This window comes from Bactrocera tryoni, chromosome 1 (genome assembly GCF_016617805.1).
Source record: "Bactrocera tryoni isolate S06 chromosome 1, CSIRO_BtryS06_freeze2, whole genome shotgun sequence".
Lineage (NCBI taxonomy): Eukaryota > Metazoa > Arthropoda > Insecta > Diptera > Tephritidae > Bactrocera > Bactrocera tryoni.
The window spans coordinates 68,785,429-68,810,644 of record NC_052499.1 but is presented as its reverse complement, the minus strand read 5'-3'; the positions used below and the strand labels follow the sequence as shown (position 1 = coordinate 68,810,644).

Genomic DNA, 25,216 nt, shown 5'->3' with positions numbered 1-25,216 from the left:
ATTCTTTTTAGTAAAATTAAGTACATTAATGAGCTGCAGTGTTGTATATGTTTGTATGTATATAAGTATATATGGTAATATGGAATTCTGTATTAAGTACGCATGAAAGCATTCTGCTAGCAATGGAAAATCGTTTAACGTAATTAAAATGCTATGCCGCAATATATAGATAGGCAAAAAATCTAAGTAGCAGTGGCATAAGCGCTCATGTTGATTTAGAATACGTTTCTGTTCTAGAAATTAGAAACTCGTTAACTGCAATTAAAACAAGAAAAACGTTTACTTCGGTCGACCGAAGCTACAATACCCTTCATATATAAAAAACAGCTTTTCATACAAGAACTTGATTTTGTTCGGTGAGTTTGTATGGTAGCTATAGGATATAGTGGTCCGATGTAAGCAATTTAGATAATAATCCCTGCCAAAGATATCTTGTCAAATAAAAAAAGTTTTCCATATAAGGATCTGATTGTGATCGGTGAGTTTGTATAACAGTTATAGAATATAGTGGTCCGATATGAACGATTTGTTCGGGGATCGCTGCATTGTCTTAGACAATAATCCACGCCAAATTTCGTGACGATATCTTTTAAAATAAAAAAGTTTTCCATATAAAGATCTGCTTTGGAACGATTAGTTTGTATAGCAGTTATAGAATATAATTGGCCAATTCCGACAAATGAGCAAATTCTTGCTCAAAAAAGAACAAGTGTAAAACTTCAGATCGATATTTCAAAACTGAGGGACGATTTAACATACATATGTATATACAGACATACACATATGGCTGAACCGACTCAGCTCGACATGCTGATCATAATTTATCGATCTTATAGGGTCTTCGACGTTTTCTGTTGCATTTTACAAACTTCGGCAAATTTATACCCGGTTCTGGTGTTTTTATTTTCTTTAAAAATTTTCGAACAGTTTTCAAAGTTTTATAAATACAAGTTAAGCCCTTATGCCTTCCCGCTACATAATTATTTTATTAATTTTTTTTCTACTTGTGTTTACAACTTTTCAAACTTCTGGAATGCTTTTTTTAACATAATCGGCACTTACGTCATGCACAAATGCATTGGCATTTACTTTTAAAATTTCAATAAATAAATTTCTAACATTTTTTTTTTTATTAAGGCAACTTAACGGTCGCACACTCGAAACTGTTGTCTAACTAAATTAATTATCAGAAAATTGAGCACTTACAATTGCGTTGTTATAACGGATTTTCGTATAATTGTTGGTTCTTTGCCTTTAGGCGCTGAAACCACTTCGGATGAAACCAGCCAAGGTGACACCATGTCGTTGTTGTTCGGAATATGAGTGACTGAATGATTATTTTGATGCTACAGAAAGAAAAAAAATTAGTTAATAACATAACCTCACATAAAAAAAGGAATCAGGAAAAAAAAAATAATAATAATAATAAAAAATAATAATAATAATAAAAAATAATAATAATAATAAAAAAAAATAATAATAATAAAAAATAATAATAATAATAAAAAATAAAAACAAAAAAAACACACATAGTTAATACCACACATATCCTCAAATATCAAACAAGAGATGCATGAGAATTCAAAAAAAGATAAAATAAAAATAAAATTATGTAAGAAATAAAAAAATAAAATGTAATAAACTAATAATAAAAGAATAAATAAAAAATCATATTAGAACAAAATTAATTAAAAATAATCATTTTTAAATGTTAATTATTAAAATATTATAGAAAATAATTTAATTTTTTTGTTATAATAAAATATGATAAATATATAAAATTATTAGTAAAATATATAATATTAATAAAATATAAAATAAAAAAAATTAGGTGGCAACAAAACAAAGAGACGAATAGTAAATAAAAACATTAACATATGTTTTCGGCATGCAACAACCCAACACCCTAATACCAATGACGTATGAAGTAAACAAATGCAAACCTTATTGTCAATTTCTTTTTTCATTAGCATTTGCCCATCAGTTTCACAGCGCTCTAGTTCGTTAGTCACATCGTTTACATGTTGCTGCTGGCGTTCTTGCTCGCGCAAAGTGGAGAATAGTGTTGTGCCAGCGGACGGTTTGGTCGGCGCCTTGTTGCCACCATCGATACTGACCAATTCCGTATCGTTACTCTTACCAATAAGTGTGCTGCTGGCGGACTTTTTCTCATTCGTGGCACGCACATTATTATTTATTATGTTATTAATGAAAATCTCGTTAATTAAACGCTCCGCAGCGGAAGCATTGCTCGCAGCTGTGGCACTGAATGTGTGAGTGGGCGTTGGTGGTGGTGTGGTTATGGTGGCAATATTTGTTGTTGGTGGCGTAGTGGGTGTCAACAACAAATTATCACCTGTTGTTGTGGCATTGCCTTTACGAATTGTGAATGTTTCGTTGGCGCTGGCAGGATTTGCTGTTGTTGTGGTGAAAACTGTGCTTGTATGCGTATTATTGTAAGACGACGACGACGACGATGCGTTGGGACTCATGCTATTGAATTCGGATATGAAAGTGGCATTGGAAAATGGTGATATTGTCGTTTTGGAAGCGGTTATCTTTCGCGCCGATGGTGTTGTGGGCGATGGCAAAACAGTCGCCTCGGCAACGTATGTATTCGAGGCATTCGCCTCTGCATTGCCATTGCCCACAGTGATTGCGGTGCTGCTAGTTGGTTTTTGTTCCGTTATGCTCAAAGTTAGTTTATCACCGCCCTAAGCGCGCAACACAAAACAAAACAAAACAAAAAAGTGGTAACACAAAAGTAGACGTAAACACAAAACAAAAAACGAAAGTAGGTGGAGGGAAAAAACAAAAAGCGTGAGATAAATTAAATAAATTATGAATAGGTGGAAACAATTAATCATATGTATATATAAGTATGTGCATAAGTTAACGTTGTGTGCAACTGGCCAACAGTTCGTGAAGAGACTTAAAGCAGTCCAAATAAAAAGATAATTTTACTCACCACAGAAATGTAGGTGGCATTTAATGAGTCTGGGCCGTCACTACTATACATTGCGTTGTTGTTGTTCGTATTAATACTGCTGAATATGCTATTGCTGTTGTTGTGTTGCACTGTGCTTGGCGCGGGCACAAACATTTGATTTGTCATTTTCGCATTCGTGTTGGCATTTGAGTGCACACCAGTGCCAAGCTCTTCTTCGACGCGTGCTGCAATATAAGGATTTAGGTTACAACTGAGTACTAAGCACATAAGTCTTAATTTATAATGCTGAACAGGGTATAATAGGTTTGCAACGAAGTGAATGTACGAAAAAATTTCAAATCGGACCACTATAGCATATACATAGCTGCTATGCAAACTAACTCATCAAAATCAATTTCTTGCATCGAAACTTTTTTTTTATTTGTAAAGACTGTTATAGCTTCGGTGCACCGGACGTATAAACTTCACTTACCCTTCAAAATATTGCATTTTATATGTCCGGGCGGCAGTGCGCCACCGCCGACATTTGCCAGCTTCACTTGATTATTCGGCTTATCCGAGCTGGAAAGACGCTTCAATGTCTCTGTGTTGTGTTCCATATCGAAGGTTTTATTTATCGTTACTCTGTGTAGTAAAGAAGGAAGTTAATTAGTAAATATTAAAATTAACAAGGCTGAGCTGTTAAAAGAAAGCTTATTAATGCGAATTTTGCTCTACCTGATACTGTTAGCATCATTAATAGCTTCAGTTGCTAGTATAGATGGGGATGGATCTTTAACAATGGACTTAAGTAATGAATCTAGCTCTTTATCTTTGTCCGATAAGGCACTTCTAATGCTGCACAACGAGACAGATGTAAAATTAGTACATATAAATATATATATAAACATTTAACTACAAAAGAAAAGCTAAATAGCTAAAACTTATAAAGAAGAATTGGAGGGAGAGAAATAAATACATAGAAGTAAATAATATTCACAGCCAAGAAACAGTTATGATAATGCGAGAAAGTAAAATATTGAAATAAAAGCGGAATAGAAGTAAACATTTTTAAATAACAAATACTAGGCGACACATGTATTGCTGCAGAATTGTTCAAGAAATTCTTGAAACTAGTTTTCACAATTCACCTGAAACCCGAACTGATGGACGCTTTGCCGAAGGAACCATGATGCGAGGAGGCATTGTTTCTAAACGGATTAGTATCATCGGCATTTTTCGTTGTAGTCGGTGGGTATATGCTACTGGTTGCACCAATGGATTCAGTGTCAAGCCTACAGGGAATATATATGTGATACTACTTTACAAAACAAACAAAAAAGCAATTCAAACTTACTTCACTGCCAAAGCTTCCTTATTGTAGCAATCGAGTTTAGTGTAGCCACTTTCTTCGCCACTTGAATCCGAACGCATGGAATTACGACGCACGCCACTACTACCGCTACGCGCCGCAGCTGCACTGCTTGTTGCCGTATCATGTAGCAAATCTGCATTGGCATTGTAAATAACTGTTTGTATGGATGGCGAGGGTGTAGCTGCATTGGACAGTTGCGACTCGACTGTCGACGTATTCGTGAGCAACGAGTCGAGTGTAGTGTTAGCCGGTTCAATGGCGGCAGCGGCTGCTGCTGCGGCACGTGCATTTACTGCGGCTACAGCTGAGGCAGCCGCTTCTTGTGAAGCTTTTTGACGATCACGTAGCAGATGCGACTGACGGCTGGCAAAACGTTGTGAGGGACGACGTTCAAATTGGACAGTGCGTCGGGCACGACTTTGCTGTGTCGTTTGAAACTCTGTGCGCCCAGAGTAGCGGAAACGTGAACCCATACGGAAGAAGTTTTGACGTGCCGAAGGCCCTTTGACCGGCGCACGCAAACGGAAGAATGTATGATGCTCTACGGCACACTTCCACAAATGTTTACATGCTTTCTCATTGTACAAGCGAAAAACAAAAGTGTGTTCCTGTTCGCGTCCTTCATCATCGTCTTCGATAACGATTAGCGTGAGTTTCTTCTTTTTAAAATCCAATTTACTAATTTTCGGCCAGAAGAATAAGCCGATTTTTTGATCACGCTCAAAAACCAAAATGCCCGTTGGTGTTAAGCCTAAATGATACTCGCAACCGTCTTTACCCTGTAATATATGTTGTATTTATTATTACTGACAAATTTTCCACAAAACACTCAACAATAAATATTTACCAAGACTGTGTGCATATCAACGCCATACATATCCAACCATTTCGCTTTATTTAAGTAGGCAGTTTCTGCTTGCGCAGGCGTTAGACCGCGACATGTCTTATACTCATCCAATATGGCAATTTCCAGATCCTCAGTTTGTTCCGGCACAAAGCGGAATTCCGAAACTGTGGCCGCTGTGTGCACTTGTTCATCGTAATCACCAAGTTCAGCTGTAAACACATAAATTACAATTAGAAACGATTTCGTGCACATATTATTAAGTCGTACATTGCAATGCGAGCGCACACAATTCAGCAGCTTTGTCATCGGGACAATCTAAGCGACCTTCTAGCAGATCTTGTTTCAATTGGAGGAAGAATAGATAGCGTGTCAGTTCCTCGCGTAAAGTGTTTGGCTCCGACGAATAGAACTTAACTTTCATACGAAAGGTGTATGGTGGTCCGACTAGAAGAATATGCCATGATTATTGTGTTGATTTACAGTTTAAGCAGTTACTTACTCTTTACTTGCTTCTTAATAGGTTTTGTAGGATCCAGCCAGTGCTTAACATGGTTCGCATCTGTAAATTGCAAACCGAAGTAATCTTTTTCGATGACGTCTAATGCATAGAAGACTTGTTCGTATAAGAAGCTGCCGAGTGCCTTTTTCTGTAAAATTAATAAATAATAATATATAAATAAATTCTAACTATTTCGGAAATAAAAGTAATTATTTATGCACAGACTACTGACGTTGAATTATAGTTGGTACAAAAAATCGAACAACAAGAAAAAACGTTGGTTGCACTGAAGCTATAAAACAAAAAAATTTTCCATACCAGATTTTGCTTTTGATCGTGCAGATCTTATAGCAATAGGTGTTCTATATAGGCGGTTCGGCCGAATTACCAATTCTTGGATATAAAAGGAGCGCGAATTTTCAGATAGATAGCTAAAGAACTGAGGAATTAGTTTGTGTATGGCAGACAGACGGATATGGCAAAATCGACTCAAATACAAATACTCAAAAATACAAATACGTTATACATACATATATACGATCTCCGATGTTTTTCTCTGTGTTAAAACCTACGTTGTGAATTTAATATACCCTGTTCAGGGTATAAAAAACAAAACATTAACTAAGCTTCGGAAATTCAAATCTAATTAGTAAAGAAAATATAAAAAAAAATTAATTATACCTTCAAAATTTCAGTGGACTGCGACAACACATTAAATTTTAACATGATTAAAAAAAAGTTGATGTAATTAAATAAGTTTTTGGAGTTTGAAAGGTTAACTAATTTCTAATTATGGTGCTGTGTCTACAATGTATTCAATTTTACACATGATTATTTACATTCTAACTAGAAGGTGCTTTTTTCATACATATGCACATTATATATACAAATAAAGAATAAGTTAAACACTCACACTAAGTTACTGAAACAGTGAATTAAAACTAATGGAATGTCTAGTGCAACCAACCACATAATTTAATTAATGAAATGACAGGTTTACGCACTTTCTCTTTTTTGTTCTAGCGCTATATTATTTCAATTTATATATTTGTATTGAATGTATTTAATGATATTTGAAATAAATAACTTTGAATTCGCACTTACTGATAGTTCGATAGAGAGATCTGTATTGTCTAAAAGCACTACGCGACACTCAATTTTATTTTTGTTGATTGGCAAACGCTGCGCCTTAATTTGTGTGCCGCCACTACTGTTTGCATTTGTAACACCAGCTCCGCCGGGACCACCGACAACACCACCTCTGCTTTCCACATAGTTGCTACGCACCTTCCGACGACTTAAAAAGCGCAACATTTCCCTCTAGCAAAATTTACATGAATACAAGCATTCGCCAGACCACTTTCGACACCTTTCTTCAGCATGCGTCTCAACTACTTCATCAACGTTGAATGTGTCCAATCGGTATTGTCGTTGCTATAAATTTTCCCACTTCGTATCCTAATTCTGTCTTACTTTAAGCTAACGTCAAGCAAGAGTTGATGCAGCAACTTGTAGCTTGCCGAAACGCAACGACGACGCCGCCGCCACCGCCCCACAATAGTTTCTAGTCTGTGGTTTAGCTAAACTTGTGCGTTGTCGAAACAAACCTACTGATCCTGTTCTTACTGCTTTTTGGGTATCAGTGTTGTCTTTTTGGACTTCGCCTGCGATTTCCCCAATACCCAATCACAAATTTTCTAAGCACTTTTCTGCCGCTGTTTTGACGTTTATGTCACTTTTTTACTTCTCCACAAATTCAGCCACTCCTCACCATACAAGAACACGACCGAGACTTTTCTTCTCAATTATCGAATACAACAACAAAAACAAGTTTCACAGGTTGTTTCTACCATGAAGGCCGCAAATAAAATGCACAGAAATCATTAAAACCGAACCGAAATTATTCAAATCTTTGCGCAATATGTTAATAATGCTTTTAAGTTATTAGATTTACATTTTATTAACTTAAAATGAAGCAATTAACAAAATTATTTAAACCGAAAAAGCCAACAGCACATCAAGCCAAAAGGAAAAATCTCAGAGTTGCAACTTCTTTTCTTTCAATGCTACCAATTGATTTGTCGTTCTCCAATGTGACCATTCTGTACCGTGTTTAGTTGTTTTCTTATCGGTAATAGTCGGTAATATATTTTAAATGTTTATATACAATTTAGTAATTTTACATATTAGCATACAATGATTAAAGCTATTATTTTAGAAATAAGTTATCAAATAAATGTATTAAATTATATTGCTATTGCTAAATAATATTTACATAAAAATTATATTAATTGTTATTAGAATTTGTTAAGCATTGATTTTATCTGCAATATTAATATGTTTTGAAACGATTAAACAAAATATTTGATATTGTCTGCAATATTAATATATTTTGAAACATTTATATAAAATCTATCAACAGTATAAAATTCAACATAAAGTTATCGATAATTGTAGAGTTTTTGGAAACCTTTGCTCAGCTGATCGATAAGTGTTATGCTCTGGCAGTGCCTGGCCTGCTAAAGATTTCCGATGAAGACAAAAGGAAAGACATGAAAAACAAATTTTTTTCTATGAAATGAAAATATTTCATTATCTTTCGGGCAGTGCTTAAATAACTATCTCCATAATTAGTTTAAAAATACTAAAGTAAATAAATAAAGCTAAAGTAAAGTGTATAAAACAAAAAGCAGTGTGTGGCTAAATTATTATTATCGGTGACGACAACACTCGTAAATAAAAAGTAAAAATAAGTACCAACACCAAACACGATGAATTTAGTAGAGAAACATCCATACGGAAATGGCTTGTTATATGTTGGATTTAATCAAGATCAAGGTAAATATACACGATCACTTACAAAATATAAATTATTTTCAAAAATTACTGGGAGTTTCAGGATGTTTCGCATGCGCAACGGACACTGGTTTCCGTGTTTACAATTGCGATCCATTAAAGGAAAAAGAACGTCAATATTTTCCAGAGGGCGGCCTATGCCACGTTGAAATGTTATTCCGATGTAATTATTTGGCGCTTGTTGGCGGAGGCATCAGACCTTTGTATCCCCCAAACAAAGTAATCGTTTGGGATGATTTGAAAAAGGCACCAGCAATATCTATAGACTTTAATCAACCTGTCAAAGCAGTGCGTTTGCGACGCGATCGCATTGTTGTAGTATTAGAGGGTGTGATAAAAGTGTTTACTTTCACACAACAACCACAACAGTTGCATGTTTTTGAGACCAGTGCGAATCCGCATGGATTGTGCGTCTTGTGTCCACATAGCAACAAAAGTCTGCTAGCCTTTCCAGGGCGACGCACCGGCCACGTCCAGATAGTCGATTTGGCAAATACAGAGCGCGCTCCGCTGGAAGTTGTCGCGCACGAAGCGTCCATTAGTTGCATTGCCTTAAACTTGCAAGGCACTCGTTTGGCCACCGCAAGCGAAAAAGGCACTTTAATACGTATTTTCGATACAGAAAATGGCAAAAAACTTTGCGAACTGCGTCGCGGTAGTAATCAGGTAAGAGTGATTTTGGTAGCAGCCATTTTGTGTTGCATGTATACAAAACTTTCTTCTTCCCTACCTGCAGGCAAACATTTACTGCATTAACTTTAATCACCAATCCACTATGCTGGTGGTGTCCTCGGATCATGGCACCATACATGTCTTCAATTTAGATGACAACAAACCAAAAGAAGCTGCATTTCCGATGATACCAAAATATTTCTCTAGCCAGTGGAGCTTTGTTAAGTTCTCCATACCGCAAGGTCCAGCCTGTATCTGCGCATTCGGCGCCGATCCTAACTCTGTTATAGGTGCGTGCTATAATAATTTTAGTTATTAGTGTTGAAATTATTATTATTTTTTAATAATTGCAGCTATTTGCGCCGATGGCCACTATTATAAATTTATATTCAACAATAAGGGCGAGTGCAGTCGCGATGTTTGTACACAATTTCTGGAGCTGACCGATGATGAAGAATAAATGTGTTAAAAGCTTATAATAGCTGCTAAACTGTTTTATTGAACAGTTTCCACGTCTATTTAAAGCCTATAGAAAAGTGTTTAAAAATATATACATATATATTATTTGTAGGAAAGTTTATATAATATTTGCAAATCTGCAACTATTGATGGTATCTTTGACTGGTTGAAATATAAATACATATTACATGCGGTATTGGCAAGGCATTTCGTTAAGTGAAATAATAATTACATAAGATTGTGTAGAAGGCTCGACTAAACGTTCTACTGAGAAAAATATATTTTTATTTTGCTTAAAAATAAATTATATACATACATACATACATACATACACACCTACGTACATTCGCACGTATCAATTGAAATGCAATTATTGGTTTTTCAATGTACTCATTTTTGTTCTTCCTTATATTTTGTAAATAATATTTTAATTATAATGCTGTAATACTGTAAAGCAAACATACATACATATGTAGTATAAGCAATTCCATATGTTGTAGCAAAATAAATATCTCACGATATAGTATGAGGTCTATATGTATATTTAATATAAGGTGGTTGTTGGTTAGGTAGGTTGTAGACTCAAAAATAACACTGAATTGATTTGGAGGAATGCTGACGAGCGTTTGGCCGTATAAAAATCCGGGTATGTGCCGGTTACATACCCGATTATGGTGGGAGTGGGCTTAGAGAGGCATTTAAAAGCGAAAAGCTGAACAGATCGTTGGAATACTTTCCACTGTTTTTCTGCGCAAAAATGATTTGCAAGTTTTTTTTTTGCTGTGGGTGGTATATTTCGCCTTTTGTTCATATGTTTAAAAAATCATGACGCGTTACGCAAACATATGTACATACTAATTTAAGAATATGCCTATCTACTTACTTTCTGAAAATATTAGATTACAGTTAAGCGATAAGAATTGCTACTTATGTACATACATATATACTATGAATATCGTTCCCATGACAGTGGGAACCGAAACGGACCCGAATTTTTAACCGATAAAGCACTGTCAACTCGGCACTATGCCTCAGAATTACTTCAGGAATGTTTTCTGCCGCTCCAAGAACAACAACAATAACAATACCAGCTCATATACATACATACATAAGAACAAGTATAAACAAAAATGGCAAATTTAGCAAGTGTTTGCAAAAACTAGCCAATAACTTTGTGATAAAATCGCAGTCGACTAAACTGTAGCCCAAATATGTACTTATGTACTTATATACATATGTATGTATATACCAAATGTAAAAATGTTTGCTTCCAACCAGCCAGGAGCTGATTATAGGCAGCCACTTTGCTGCATTGCAACGCCATTAAGCGCCAGCGTAAATTTATCAACCAATTTCATTAATTGAATTATTATTCTCACTTCTGAAGAGCGCCGCCTGCTCGTGAGCGCAGTGCCATCACTAACACACAGACAATGCAACGTTTGTATGCTGAAATGTACACTAATGGTATAGCCTAAAATTAGGCGCTAATGCAACTGGGGAATGCGATTAAAATACCATTGAATATTAGTTGAAATTTCGGCAACGAGCACTTGCATAACGGAGCAGAGGATGCAAACGTTGCTTTGTAGCCGCTGATGCGTTCCATGTGTGTGCGAGTTGTAAGTAATTGGTGCAAATGATGCGATTATAAGGACGTTCAACTGGCGTTTTGAAGCGACCCTGTTGATGTGTTGTTTGAAGTGAGGTTTGTTATAACGGTTAACTTAAAAGTAGTAAGTTTTTATAGAAATCAATTGTAGTCTGTCGTTTTAATGAGGGTACTGAAGAGAATTTGTAATTTCTGAGTTAGAACTGGACTTTCCATTTCTGATTTGAATAATAATGTGTTGTTGTTGTAGCGGCAAAATTCTGCCGAGTTGACAGTCCCTGACGGGATAAAAAATCCGGATCCGTTCCGATTAATTAGACCAGACTGTCTTGGGAATTTATCATCGTCTTTAAAAAAGCCAATTTTTCATACACTCTGAAGTCTCGGCTGGAATGGCGCTAAGTCCTTCAGCGAATGACTTTCATTGACTTCAAATGACTCACGGCGGGTTGACCGAAGCGAATTTTTATGTTTAGAAAATGAAATAAACCCACAGACAGCCAAGTGATGTTGTTGTTGTAACGGCTGTCTAGCCCCCGTTAGAATGGTAAGGTTTAGATAAGTTGTCATCGTGGTCATCCAACGGTAGGCCCAGGAAACGTGCTGTTTCGACGGGGTCAAACCATATGGAGAGGCGTGTCAGATGTGTGGGGTTAGCTGGGCATGCAAAGAGGTGGTTAGAGTCATGCGAAGACTCGTTGCACGCATATGTTTGATATGTCGGAGTCAGCTAAGGATAAGTAGGAGTTTAACTTCTTACAGTACGCAGAACGAAGCTGCACAAGAATTACTTTCGATTGTCGTGGCAACTCGAGCTCATCGTCATGCGATTCCTACGACGTCCGGTTCCACGTTACCGAAACTGACCCGGATTTTATCCGACCAAGGGCTATTTTTTCGGAGTTGTAACCACTGTGTCTGAGCGATGACTTTCGATTCTCATGTGGCCAAAGAAGTCGGTAACATTCACAATAGACTGGTCCGTGCATTTTCTGCCCACAAATCCGGTCGTTTACGATGAATTGTTTCCCGTAGACACTTCAAAACTACCAATTAGAATTTCGTATTTTCTTATTATTAGAATTTATTATTATCAAAGAAAAAGATAAGCATTGCCTGATTTCTAATTGACTTTAATGTGTTTTTTCGGTTTCGGCTCATTTTTGGATCTCCATTCGCTAGATTGTACGACAGTTTCTGTTCATATTCGTAAACCCACATCTCGGCACCAACAATGATGCTTTTGATGAATGCAGGGTCCTCAACTACGATGCTTGACTTTTTTTAGGACCTCTACTCGACGCCTTTTTTGCAAAGGATTCCGATATTTTAGCACGTGTTTTACATGTTTCATACCCAAAACATCATTGAGTTGATCTCTGATCTGAATGGTCAGATGATATGATGGTTTTCTACGTACTTTCTGATCTTGACTTTTCGATCCGATGAGAACTTAACCTTACCCCCCGATGGGGCTGCTATTGTTAAAGAAATCTAGTGCAATATCGTAGGTCAAAGCGGAGGCGATTCGATTCTTTGTATTTGGAAGAGAAATCACAGAGTTAAATCAAAAGTGATTGGATGCTGTATACGCTGACTCTTCACTTCGATGGTGACTCAGTGACCCCGAAAATGACTTCCACGGAGGATAACGTGACAAACGCTCACATTCTCGTATTGACAGACGGCTGATTGAGATAGCGAGTTAGCTAAGACAGGAAGCACCTCAAAAACCCTCTGAGTCAAAATATGGGCCAAAAGTAAGTTGGCGGCAAAAGAATGCCAACTTTGCCTACGTCCGACTACAAGGGCAACTGTGCTCACTGTCATAGCAGGGTTTGAGACTGCTCATGGGGTTTCTGCAACTTTTGGTGACCGAGGGAAAACAATGCATCTACTGGTACACATTAAAGTCCAAGGAACAGACGACATGGTAGACTTCAATCTTCATAGTGAACACGCGATGACCACCATCATTCAAAAGGTGAGATCTTCAAGTATATCGGCTACCTGGAAAGGAGCAACATTGTTCCTGTTCGAATCCTAACTTTTAGAAAAAATCGGACCCGAATTATGTTACGAATAGTTGCTCCATCCACAGTATTACTCAGATTTGCTTTCTAGGACTTCTTTCTGTTTCTAAACTCAACTGAAAAACATATTTTTCTGGCGGATGAAACAGCTTGAATCATGGCTTGGCTAAGTCTAACGAGCCGAAATGAGACTATGTTGAGAAATAAGTCGTAAACTTTCCAAATTTCGCGATTCTTTAATATGCTAAGTACCTATCGGCCAGCTTCGTAGCATAAATGCCGTTTGTAGTATATGTATTGTAAGTGTTTTTGCATAAATCAAGAGTTGGACAATTCATGAGCTATCTTGCTTCTGAAGTATGTTGTAGATGCTTTTGCTGCCAGGTATCCATCATATAGAGATGTTGTGATCGGAAACTATATTAGTATGTTTCGTAAAGCTACAATGACTGTGACAACTTTATGAAAAGGGCTTAGCACATTTTATTGCTGAAGCTTTCAAAGCTAATAATTCATATAAGAAATTAATCAAGATATTATTTCTATTTTATGGAGTTTCCTGATATCATTATAATCAACTTCATCAAAGTCATCATTTAGACTCGGTAAAATATTATATATTATAGTATTAAGAGGCGTCATAACGTATCCAAATAAAAAAAAAAATGATAATGTTTTATAATTGAGGATGGACTCATTTGAAGCTCTACAATCATAAGGCTTGGTCCACTATTTACGTCCAATAGCTTACGCACAAAAAAAAATTAAATAACTTTACCTTAAGATTGCCTTGTATTTGTTCAGATTACCTTTATTGAACCCATAACAAGGTTAGACATAGGCATAGATAAGTTAGGGTGTGACCTTTTACAAGCAATTGAAATGATAGCTCATCGATTTACATCAGGCCCATTTTTGTAAACATATCTACTCTATTTTCGACATATGTATTTTATGTATGTACATATGTATATACATTAGACTGTTTATAGAAATTTATTTCACAAGTTCTAGTGAAATTTAAGTGCTCCTTCGCACAGTCATTGATATTGTGAGATCTTATGAGCAACGCTACTAATTCCTCCAACTGATTAACGGAAATATTTACAAACAATTATTTAGAAAAGAGGAAATCTTCAGAACCAATCACCGTCTAATCCCATAGTCTGCAGCATTGCAGCTCAGCACGTGAATACAAAGGCTAGTAAATTTGCAAAAGAAAAATAAAATGATTCAAGAAACAAACGGAGAGCGATCGCCAGATGCATTTGAGCAGCTTGCGCCGCTCGAGAGTTGACTCATCGTGTGTGTCGTTCGAAAAGAGGCAACGAAAACTTATCGCAGAGAGCCATTAAGAAGTCGAAAAGATAAAACAAGCGCCGAAAAATAGCAACAAGTAAACAAATACATTAAGTAAATAAAGAAACAAGCATATCGTGCCATAAAAAAACATGGGAAGAAAACAACAATTGAAATGATCTGTTCTACATGAGCGCGAGAGCATTTGTTGAGGCTTGAGGCCTTTTGACAGCTAATTGAAAACTCGATCACCGGCATTTGTGGCAGTTTTCCGTGCGCTTTCGCAGCGAGTAGACTAACTTTTTTGCGCTTGATATTATTTACCAAGTTGAATAGTAAAAAGCGTGACTTTTAAAAAGAAAAAAAAAAATTAATTGAAATAAGTTTTATTGCAAAAAAGAAATTAAAGTTGAAAATTTAATTGGTCTAACAAAAAAATACATTAATAACTTTAGTGTTCGACATTCGCACTAACATTGTCGTGCTCTACAAAGGTAAATATCATAAATTTGAACAAAATGAAAACATTTTAAAGATAAGATTCGCAAGTCGCGTGGTTTCAACGAAGTTGCAGATAAAATGAAATATTTTTCAAGTGTCGATGCACCGCTGGAATACAAAGTGCCTGACAAGTTAAGCTCGCGCGATTTTTGTTAAAAAAAGCCAAAACAACAACTAAGGTTGAAGCAAATAATTCGCGTAATTCAGGCCGGTGTTTCGCTGAGCGCGTCGTACACGTCATTGATTCCCGTATACTCTTTAAACAATCGTATTTATTGCATGTTTTTATGCCTGTTTGTGCGTTAAACCGTTTTAGGCTTTCAAAGTCAGTCACTAATTATCACACATGACTCACAATGTTTCAATTTGTTGTAGCATCTATACATGAATGACGCTTGAGCTTATATCGCGTTGTTAAAGTTTATAGTTTTACTTATGTTTATTACTTCTGAGAAGCGAAAATTATAAAAAAAAATTTTGAAAATTTCTAACACAAAAATGTTCTCATAAAATCCGAAAGCATTTCTAAAGTAAGTACTTACCATCAAGATTAACATATCAAGTAGTAAGAGAAGAAAAAAAAGAAATCTGTAACATATAAACAAACTTCAAGTTAAATTATGGTTATTTAATAAAGAAAAAAGAGTTCTTATGAAGATTTTTATCCTGCTCCCTTTGACAATAATCCATACCACATTTCGTGCACATATCTTGTCAAAAAAAAACGCACAAGGATTTGATTTTGATCGGTCAGTTTGTACAGCAGCTATATCCTATATCGTATCATCCGGCCACAATGCTCGTTTACACATTTATAGTAAAACTTTGTTCATAATATTAAAATGCAAATTAGGTTCCAATACAACTGTGCCAACGATTTCTCCAATCCTTGAAACAGTTGTTAAAGTCAATTTCCGGAATAGCTTTCAATGCCAATAGCGATTCACGTCTAATGTCTTCAATTAACTCGAAATGGTTTCTCCGGTCGCTGGGGTTAAAAATTGACGAAAAAGTCTCGATGAATCAATGCAATATGAGATGGTGCATTATCGTAGTACGAAAACCAAGAGTTATCGGCTCATTAAATGACGCATAACACTCAAAGAGTATTACTTTTTGACCGTTTTGGCCGATTGGAAGGATTTCGGAGTGCACAACACCTCGACAATCAAAGAAAACTGTTAACATAACGTTTTTTGTTTCGGCTAACCTTTGCCAAGATATTCGGTTGATTGATCTCTTTTTCTGGGTCGTAAGCATATATCCAAGACTCATCGCCAGTAATAGTATGTTTCATGGCATCCTGGTAGTCGAAGAGCATTGCTTCACAGATGTTAAGGCGGCGGAGCTATTAAAAAATATTTAGTCACTTTGGAATCAAACGTGCTTTCACTTTTCTTTGGTCAAAATGATCTTTCTAAATGGTTTTCACTGATCCTTCCGATACTCCAACGATGACGGTAAGATTTCCGACTGTTAATCATCGATTATCAAGTGCCAGTTCCTTTATCTTATTGACGTGTTGATCATGAGTTGATGTTGTTGGCCGTCCTGGACGTGGTACATCGTCAATGCGTTCTCGACTCTTTGAATAATTTGAATAATTTTTACTAATCAAAGACGCTTGCTCGCGAAGGTCTTTTCCAGCATTCTCAATGTTTCTGCACCAATAATTTGATTTCGTATGCTACTTTCTTTAATATCCAAAAAGTTTCTCTGCGCAAGTGCCACATCAGGAAAAATAAATCCAAAGTACATTGAAGCTATTTGCATCTGATGGTTCTTGGAATTAAACTCGATCAATTCAGAATCCATAATCCATAAGTCGTTGCAACAATTTTTTGTATAACAAAAACAGATCTTCAAATAGACTTATAGGTTCAACGTAAACACTTTTAAAAAGATTGGAAATTAATAGAAATTTGTCAAATTGTCAGAAAGTAAGAAGATGAGATGCCTACCCATCATATCTGTTTCTTGCCTTGGTTGAAATGGACTAGAGAACTAGAAATACATTCAGACCTTAATTCCTATATGGGCTCATCAGACTTAGCCTATAAAATAAAAGCGAGAATTTTTGAAAAACCGCGTTCTAATTCTCAGTATGATTACCTCGATACATTTTATACCGTCTAAAAAAACACGTTCTCTAGAAATCTTTAAAATAAAAGTCGGCGGTCCTTCTTCGACTCAAAAAAGTCTATCCGGCGAGTAGCTTTTTCAAATTTTGAAACAAAAAAATGTTGCACGGGGCCAAGCTTGCAGAATACAGTGCTCGGTGAAGTATTTCGTAGACAGGTTTTGTCTACGTTTTATTTCTTCAGCAAATGAAGTCGTTTATCTAGCAACTCGGTGTCGAATCTACCCTGTTACCGTTTAGTCTTTCTGAAAGTAGTCAATGTAGACCACTCCTTTTGAATCTCAGAAAACATCAATTTACTTCTTCGAAGCCTAGATTTGTAAAACTTTTTCATGAAGGTGTTTCAGCTGCTTGATAATTGTGAGAATCCCGACCAGTGGTCTTCAAATTTTTTATAATGTGTTTATTCATTTTTTTTTCAAAATTAAGTTATAATTGAACCAAAACTTGTATGGCGTAATAACTGCTAGGCAATTTTATTTATTTGAATAAATTTAACTTTTATAAATTTTCTTGTTCGATTTTATAACTCCCATAGAGTGTTACCAAATTTTATTCATTCCGAGCGTCAATCCTTATATTTGCCCACCCATAACTCCAATCGAAGATAACTCAGTCATACCATAGATGAATAATATTTTGCGTCACTGCATACGCCCTCGATTTATTTGCCAAATAACTGGGTGCACACACCTATTATTCATATAGAGATATATAGATATAATCATACCTATAAAATTATCTAATTACTCATCTGATTGAAAGTGATACGAATTAACCTTTTTAACTAAAATATTATAAAGATTTTGGAACACAAAATAATCAAAAAACAAAAAACTTCAGCAAAATGAAAACTACCATATGGTATAACATTTACACTGTATTATGTGCTGCCCGCAGCTTTTGGTTTATATGATTAGTTGTTCCACAAAATGCACTCGAATATTCAAATTTTGTGCTAATTTTATGACCACAATCATTTCCGCAGTTGTTAAGTGTTCATAAAATTGTTGAATTTGTTTGCCTTCGTTTGCGTTATCGAAGTAAGCTCGTGGATTTGAAAACATTCGTTTTGAAAATGAACATATGCAAATGTATAGCAATCTACCGCTGAGTTCTAACATTTAAAAAAAGAAAAATAATAGAAGCAGAGAATAGTAGTAGAATAGAAGAAGTCCCACTGGGCATAACAATTAAATCCCTCAATTTGAGACCGTTTTTACATAACATTTTCGAAGAGAAAATAATTTTTTTGGTAATCTTTCTCACATGAAATGTTTTTCTGTTATAAAATGTAATTTATATTTTTTTTACATTATAATCCGGATATTGAGGTCGCATTCACTTGACTCAAATCAAGTAGAACGTTCTCAGAAAAAATAACTTATTTGTAACAGAGCACTCACAAATTTTGGAAATGGTAGAGAATTTACAAATAGACCATGTAATCCGACACTACATCTTTCTACCATCTTTAATGATCAATTCTAGTCTGAAATAAAGTTGCCAGTTGAGAGAGACTTATTGAAGAGAAGCATGAGAGAATATACCAAGGCAGGAAAATTTTTTTTTAGTATAGGCGTCAGCCCATCAAGATCAATTTTGAAAGAAGGCTTGATGTCACAAATAGCCTTGGCAATATCATTCTGACAAAGACACAGCGTGCCAAAATTTACAGATGAAAATTGTTGGCAAAAAAAGTAGAAGAAGTTCCAAGCTTATCATGTACAAATTTTGATTTAAAGAATTCAGCAAAAAGTTGGAAATTTCACCAGGAGTGCCACTTATTACTACAATTTTTTAACGGCGATATTCTAACGACAAAATTCTTGAATGGATTTCCTCAAAATGGAAAAACTAAAACAGAGATGTATTTTATTATTTTTTTTTTATATATAAAATAACTAAACTTTAAACCCATAAAATTTCTCGGTCAATATGACCCGGCATTAGTGACGTCAAGTTAACTGAGTGCTCTTCTTCTTCTTGCTGTTGTGATATTTACTTTTGTACTGCTGTTATGTAATATATAATATTTTTATTATGCGTATGTAGTAAAATGGCAATGTTGTTGTAATTACAATATAATTAATTGCAATATGTATATATGTGTGTATCTATGACAAGCTTTGATGCCTTTTTGGGAGTTGAATTCATTCATTGACCAGTTTTCTAGACAATTTGTTGGCTATTTTAGGCGATTATGTTGCAAGTTCAGTTTTATTTATTTCATTATGCTTTATTGTGATATACATATATGAAGTTGATTTATCTTTGTTAAACTCTTATAAGCACTGGAAAATGCTGGAAAATTTAAAATTCAATAACATTGAGTTGTATTAACAGGCAACCAGATACTAATGATTTTGAAGTTTAATAATTAATTTTCAGCAATTTTAATAAGTAGAAAATATTATTGAAACTTAAAAAACTAATTTATGTAATGTGAAAACGATTAAAAAGTTAAAAAAACTAATCTAATTTGAACAAAGTTAAAAGCTTAACTTATAAATCAGAAAATGCGTTTTTTTTGTGAAACATTTTTTGAAGAAGCATTTTATCTAATAAATAAATAAAAATAATATACAAATGCAGAATTATTCATTTTGAAAACTTTCGGATTCCTTTGATCTCGTAGTCGATCTTCCGGAGAAACTACGAAAAAAAGAGAGAAGGGCTGAGTTCGTTCTATCGTTCTGTACTCATGCAAGTTACGAGGATCAAAGCCGGCGAAATACTTTAAAAGCTCGAGAATTTCGCTTGGTAAATAGCAAATGACGCGCGTAATGGATTGCTTCAAGGCCTAAATCGAAGCGAGATTGTCCGCATAAACTTTAGACTTTACATATTCCCACAGAAAAAAGTTTAGCGGTGTGATATCACACGAACTTATTGGTCAATCGATCGGCGATCTGCTTATCGAAGTGTTCTCTCATTAAATACATTGATTGTTGGAAGTGGTGGTCTTGTTGAAACCAAATGTCGCTGAGAACACGAGCATGTTTACATACCCATTGAGTCAGAAATGGGTGTCATCGCTGAACAAAATTTGACTCGAACACGTCGGATCTTCTTAGAACTTTTCAAGAGCCCTTAGAGTGAAGCGATGTTCCTTGGCTAAGTCAAGCCGCTTCAGTTCTTGTACAAGCTGTATTTTGTACGCTTTCAACTAAAGACTTCGACTTAAAATGCGCCAAATCGTTCCATACGTCAATCCAAGTTGCTGCGAACGGTGCTGAATCGACTCTCCACGGTCTTTGTGTACACACTTAGATACGGCTGCTATATTTTCTTCACTGTTCATAATATACAAAGTATGCTTTGTATTTCAATAGAAGTATAGCTTCGAACAAAATTAAAATTATGTTATTCTTAAAAAAACATAAAATTACATTATTTCCCAAAACCAAATGCATAAGCGGCATGTCACGTCTGCTTGTGAAATAAAATCGTTTAATCTTCAAGGTTGCTTGCCATTTATTGGGCTTTCCCCTAAGGTAATTGACTCGAAGCATTTTCTTCAATATCTACAATTTGGTTTCTTTTCTAGCTTAATTATAAAATGAAGAATTGTTTATTAACATATGCACATAATATGCTTTCCCACGCAGCTTAGTTAATTAAGTAAATACCATAAATTCATATATGTAATGTATGTTGTTGTCTACCTCTGCACAGGTTTCAACGCAACTAAATGAAGATCCCAAAAAAATATTTTTTTTTTTTTGTTTCAAACAAATAAACAAACAAACCAATGAACAGAAGAAATTTGAATCTATTTTGAGAACCAGGTTTTCCAGCTTGTGCCCAGTGAATCAGCGAACTTTGTTTATGCGAACGGCACAAGCCAACAGCTCATTAAATTTTTAGCACACATGCTGGCCACACACCAACAATTGTATTCATAGATACAAGTATGTTTGTATATTAATATGAAGTCTAAAGGTGTTTCGGAAAAGCGGGATCTTCGGAGAAAGTCAGGTTATTGACAAAGACGCAGGAGAAACAATTACGAATATTATTTTTAGCATCAGAAAAATAATATAATTGAAGTACATTATTGAAAACATCTGGTGTAGGCGGACCGTTCCTTAGAGCACAAAAGCAATTTTGAGGAAAAGATTTTGACACGCGTTGACAGTCACGTAAAGTTATTATGGTGAATTGTTTATTGTGTTCAGATATTGGTTGAATAAGAAGAGAAAATTGCTTTCACCGCATAAATTCTAAAAATTGATTTTCCCATATGAATCCTTAAAAAGTACATAGTTGTATAGTTATATTTTTTTATGAATTCTTTCTAAAAAACTTATTTGGAAAAACTTTGGAATTTTGGAAATTTGGAGTCTTTCGAACCATCCAAAAAAGTATGTTATAATTTTTTGCGATTGATTGATCTCCTAGTTACCACTGTTTACATACTACTGTGATCAAAAAACAGTAAGACTTTTTATTCGTCGAAATAGTTTGACCAATGATAACGATGTCATCGGTCTAGGTCTGCAGTTGTACTCTCTTGTAGTAGATTGTACTTTCTCTATTCAGCTCTGCAGCTCGAATTATTTTCTACTGCAGCAGATTGAAGAAGTCCCACGAGAGAGAGTCACCTTGTTTGAAACCTCGTTTGGTATCGAACGGCACGGAGAGGTTCTTCCCGGTCCTGACGAAGCTTTTGGTATTGCTCAAAGTCAGTTTACACAGCCGTATTAGTTTTGCGGGGATACCAAATTCAGACAACGAGGCATAAAGTTAGCTCCATTTCGTGCTGTTAGAAACAGTTTTGAAATCGGCGAAGAGGTGTTGTGTGTTGATCCTCTTTTTACGGGTATTTTCCAAGATTTTTCACACAATGAATAACTGGTCATTGTTGATTTTTCAGGCTTGAAAGCACAGATAAGGTGCAATCAGTTTGTTGTTGGTAGACTTTAATCTTTCACACAATATATTCGATAGAACCTACTATGCTATGTTGAACAAGCTTATCCCACTGTAGTTGGCGCAGTTTGTGGGATCTTCCTTTTTGTGGATTGGTTAGAGCGCACTTACATTCCAATCGTCGTGCATGCTTTTGTCCGACCATATTTTACAAAGAAGCTGATGCATGCTCTTTATCTGTTCTTCGTCGGCGTATTTGAGTTGCTCCCCTCTTTTGTTTTTCTTTAGACAGGTAATTGGTATTCGGACTTCTTCATAGTCATCGATTGGGAAATCAAGTTCACAATCTCCTGATGTTATGCTTTCACAGCCATTCAGCCGGCCGAAGAAGTGTTCCCTTCATCATTTCAGTATGCTCTGGTCATAAGTCACTAAATCACCTCTGGGGTTCTACAAGAGTATGCTCCGTTCTTGAAACTTACTGTTAGTCACCGCATCTCTTGGTAGAATTTTCGTGCATTACCCCTGTCGGTCAACTTGCTAAGCTCTTCGTACTCACGGCTTCACTTTTTTGTCTGAAAATGCGTATTGCTTATCTATTCAAATCTCGGTATCTAGCCCATTCCGCACGTGTTGTGGTCGATTGTAACATTGCGAGGTAGGCAGTCTATTTTCTCTCCACTACGACACGGCACTCCTCATCGTACCAGCTCTTCTTTTGCCTTTTCCAAAACCTAGTGGTTTCATTTGCAGCTGACCATAAGGAGCTAGAAATGCCGTTCCACAGTTCCTTTATACCCAGTTGGTGATCAGTGCTCTCAGAGAGCATATGTGCAAGTCGAGTAGAAAATCGATCGTCTATCACAACATGATCGATCTGGTTGGTGAGTTTTCAATTCGGAGACAGTCAGGTAGCTTGATGAATTATTCTATGCTGGAATCTAGTGTATACATAGTGTATAGATAACCATATTTCTGGCCCCGTCGAAGTCGATGAGCCTCAAACCATTTGGGGATGTTTTATCATGGAGGTTGAATTTACCGAACAATGTGCACAATATACCTTCTTTTCCTACCCTCAAAGTTGCCAAGCAAGATTTTGTCATTGTGTGCGGGTGCAGCTCTCATAGGTGCGTTCCAAGCGCTCAAAGAAGACATCTTTTTTAAAAATATATATCACTACATTTTTGGGTTTGAATGAAAAACCTACTTTTCGACCATAACCTCAAAATAAAATAAATAGTTATTATATTCGATAACACATATTGTTCGAAAATTGCTTATAAATGTGATCATATTTGTACCTAGAACCATTTAAGAATCATACAAAGTAAATAAAATCGCGAAACAGATACTAAAATAACAAGAGATATATGTACACATACAACTTTCATACAATGTATCAGCAGTCTGGTACAAAATTTTCCCCAAACAACCAGAACAATGGCATGCGATATGTGAAAATCCTCGCGGCATAATTTGGCACTATTTAACAGAAAACAAATAACAAAAAAAGCAACAAACCGCAAAAAATATGCGAAATGCCGATCCATATGTAAATACTATATACTCGTCAAACTAGTGCATGAATATATACATATATGTATATATGAGCTTCAGGCGGTGGCAGCTGATGATTTCATCGAGGCGTGTGCGCGCGTTTCTCATATCATGAGGAAAATCGATAAATGTCAAAATTTCACTTTCATGAAAAGTCACACTTACGCACACACATACCTAAACTTTAGTTGGCTCAAAGTGGCAGCTGCCAGTCGTTGTCGTCGGCGCGTTCATTTAAAGTGTCTATAAAAAGTGCCGGTCAGACGTTGAGCCATTTATTTGTTAAAAGGCAATTAAATCAAATTTTAATGATCATACACACACAGTACATACATACATAGCAATATAGTTTTTGGTTTGGCACATATAAATTCCGACATTTTTCCGATAATTAACTTTAATAATTAAAGCGTAAATAGCGCGTTTTCATTTTTCGCCAATTATTCATGTATTTTTAATATTTTTTTAATTTATTTTTAATATTTTTTTATTTATTTTTTATTTTTTTCCAGTTTTGTTTTACGCGTTTCGCTTTAGCCTTGACAGTCACCAGCTATTAGAGCGCGTAGAAAAAATATAAATAAGCTCAGCAAAGCAGCCAACAGCTGTTGATTCTGCCTAAAAGTTTGTGCAGTAGTGAGAAGAGAGCAACAACAATGGAGCCGGTTATAAACAAAGCTTTTGTTAATGCAGGTCAGAAGCCTGGTGTGGAAATCTGGCGAATTGAGGTGAGTAAATGCATGAGCACAGTTGAAACATGGATAATCTACGAAAAATAACATAAATGAAAAAGGAAATAGAAAGAAATGAAAATTTCCTGCATGTGTGATAGTGATTAGAATAAATAAGCGAAGGAAAAGTTCATACATAGCTCACGATAAAATTTTGCAGACATTAAAATTTGCAAATTCTGAGTAGAGAAGAAATATAAAGTCTGGCACTAAGTTTGTAACAACTAAAATGAAGGGAAGAATGCTCTAAAAAGTATATATTTATATATATGTATGTATGTATTTATGAAGGGGGATCGAAAATTTGGCTTGAAAACGTCGGATCTTCTTGCAACTTTTCATGAGCACATAGAGCGAAGTGATATTGCTTGGGAAGTTCAAGCGGCTTCTGTTCTTTCACAAGCTGTATTTTCAATTTAAGATCTCGACGTAAAGTGCGTCAAGTCGTTTCATACGTCAGTCCGAGTTGCCGCGAACGGCGCCGAATCGACTCTCCACGGTGTACACTTTAAGCTGCTATATTTTCTTCACTGCGTGTTGAACGTGGTCGTATATTATCTAATAATGAATACTGGGTCTCAAGATGAGTGATGGTGTTGCGAATAGTACGCTCAATAGGCCGATTATGCTAATCATAAGTTGAGCGAAGCGCGCGGAACGAAATTTTTACAGAACGAAAAAAGTACATCTACTTGGATCACCTGTTACAATGATCAGCATCAGAACGGAGTCGATTTAGCTTTGTCCATCTGGCTGTCTGTATATACGTTAGTTAGCATCTTAGTTCTTTTCTCTCCAAGAAGCTTCCATATGAACTTACTGATGAAA

At 35.7% G+C, this 25,216-nt stretch overlaps 3 protein-coding genes across 6 annotated transcripts in view; 2 read left to right on the top strand and 1 right to left on the bottom strand.

The window, feature by feature from the left end:
• Positions 1–502: 502 nt before the first annotated feature.
• LOC120774597 (band 4.1-like protein 4B) lies at positions 503–7,699 on the bottom strand. 3 transcript variants are annotated; one of them, XM_040104331.1, is made up of 11 exons: positions 6,755–7,697; positions 5,651–5,798; positions 5,419–5,595; positions 5,152–5,360; positions 4,287–5,083; positions 4,081–4,224; positions 3,668–3,787; positions 3,423–3,574; positions 2,969–3,174; positions 1,944–2,714; positions 503–1,346 (listed from the first exon to the last, which is right to left on the bottom strand). In XM_040104331.1, the coding sequence occupies exons 1-11, from the start codon at positions 6,962–6,964 to the stop codon at positions 1,203–1,205; spliced, it is 3,078 nt and encodes a 1,025-aa protein (XP_039960265.1). In that variant the 5' UTR covers positions 6,965–7,697; the 3' UTR covers positions 503–1,202. The 3 variants fall into 3 exon arrangements, with proteins under 3 accessions (XP_039960265.1, XP_039960270.1, XP_039960276.1); XM_040104336.1 differs by lacking the exon at positions 3,668–3,787 and having other exon boundaries at positions 6,755–7,699; XM_040104342.1 differs by lacking the exon at positions 1,944–2,714 and having other exon boundaries at positions 6,755–7,694.
• A 466-nt stretch (positions 7,700–8,165) lies between these two features.
• Positions 8,166–9,972, top strand: LOC120774585 (WD repeat domain phosphoinositide-interacting protein 3). Of its 2 annotated transcripts, none has more exons than XM_040104319.1 (4): positions 8,166–8,488; positions 8,544–9,172; positions 9,243–9,468; positions 9,532–9,972. In XM_040104319.1, the coding sequence occupies exons 1-4, from the start codon at positions 8,422–8,424 to the stop codon at positions 9,636–9,638; spliced, it is 1,029 nt and encodes a 342-aa protein (XP_039960253.1). In that variant the 5' UTR covers positions 8,166–8,421; the 3' UTR covers positions 9,639–9,972. The 2 variants fall into 2 exon arrangements, with proteins under 2 accessions (XP_039960253.1, XP_039960257.1); XM_040104323.1 differs by having other exon boundaries at positions 8,167–8,488; positions 8,550–9,172.
• Positions 9,973–14,867: 4,895 nt separating this feature from the next.
• Positions 14,868–25,216, top strand: part of LOC120780051 (gelsolin-like) — a 43,119-nt gene continuing 32,770 nt past the window's right edge. The window contains exons 1-2 of the mRNA XM_040112324.1: positions 14,868–15,075; positions 24,170–24,385. Coding sequence (XP_039968258.1) covers positions 24,314–24,385 — 72 coding nt within the window. The 5' untranslated portion in view covers positions 14,868–15,075; positions 24,170–24,313. The remainder of the gene's footprint in view (positions 15,076–24,169; positions 24,386–25,216) is intronic.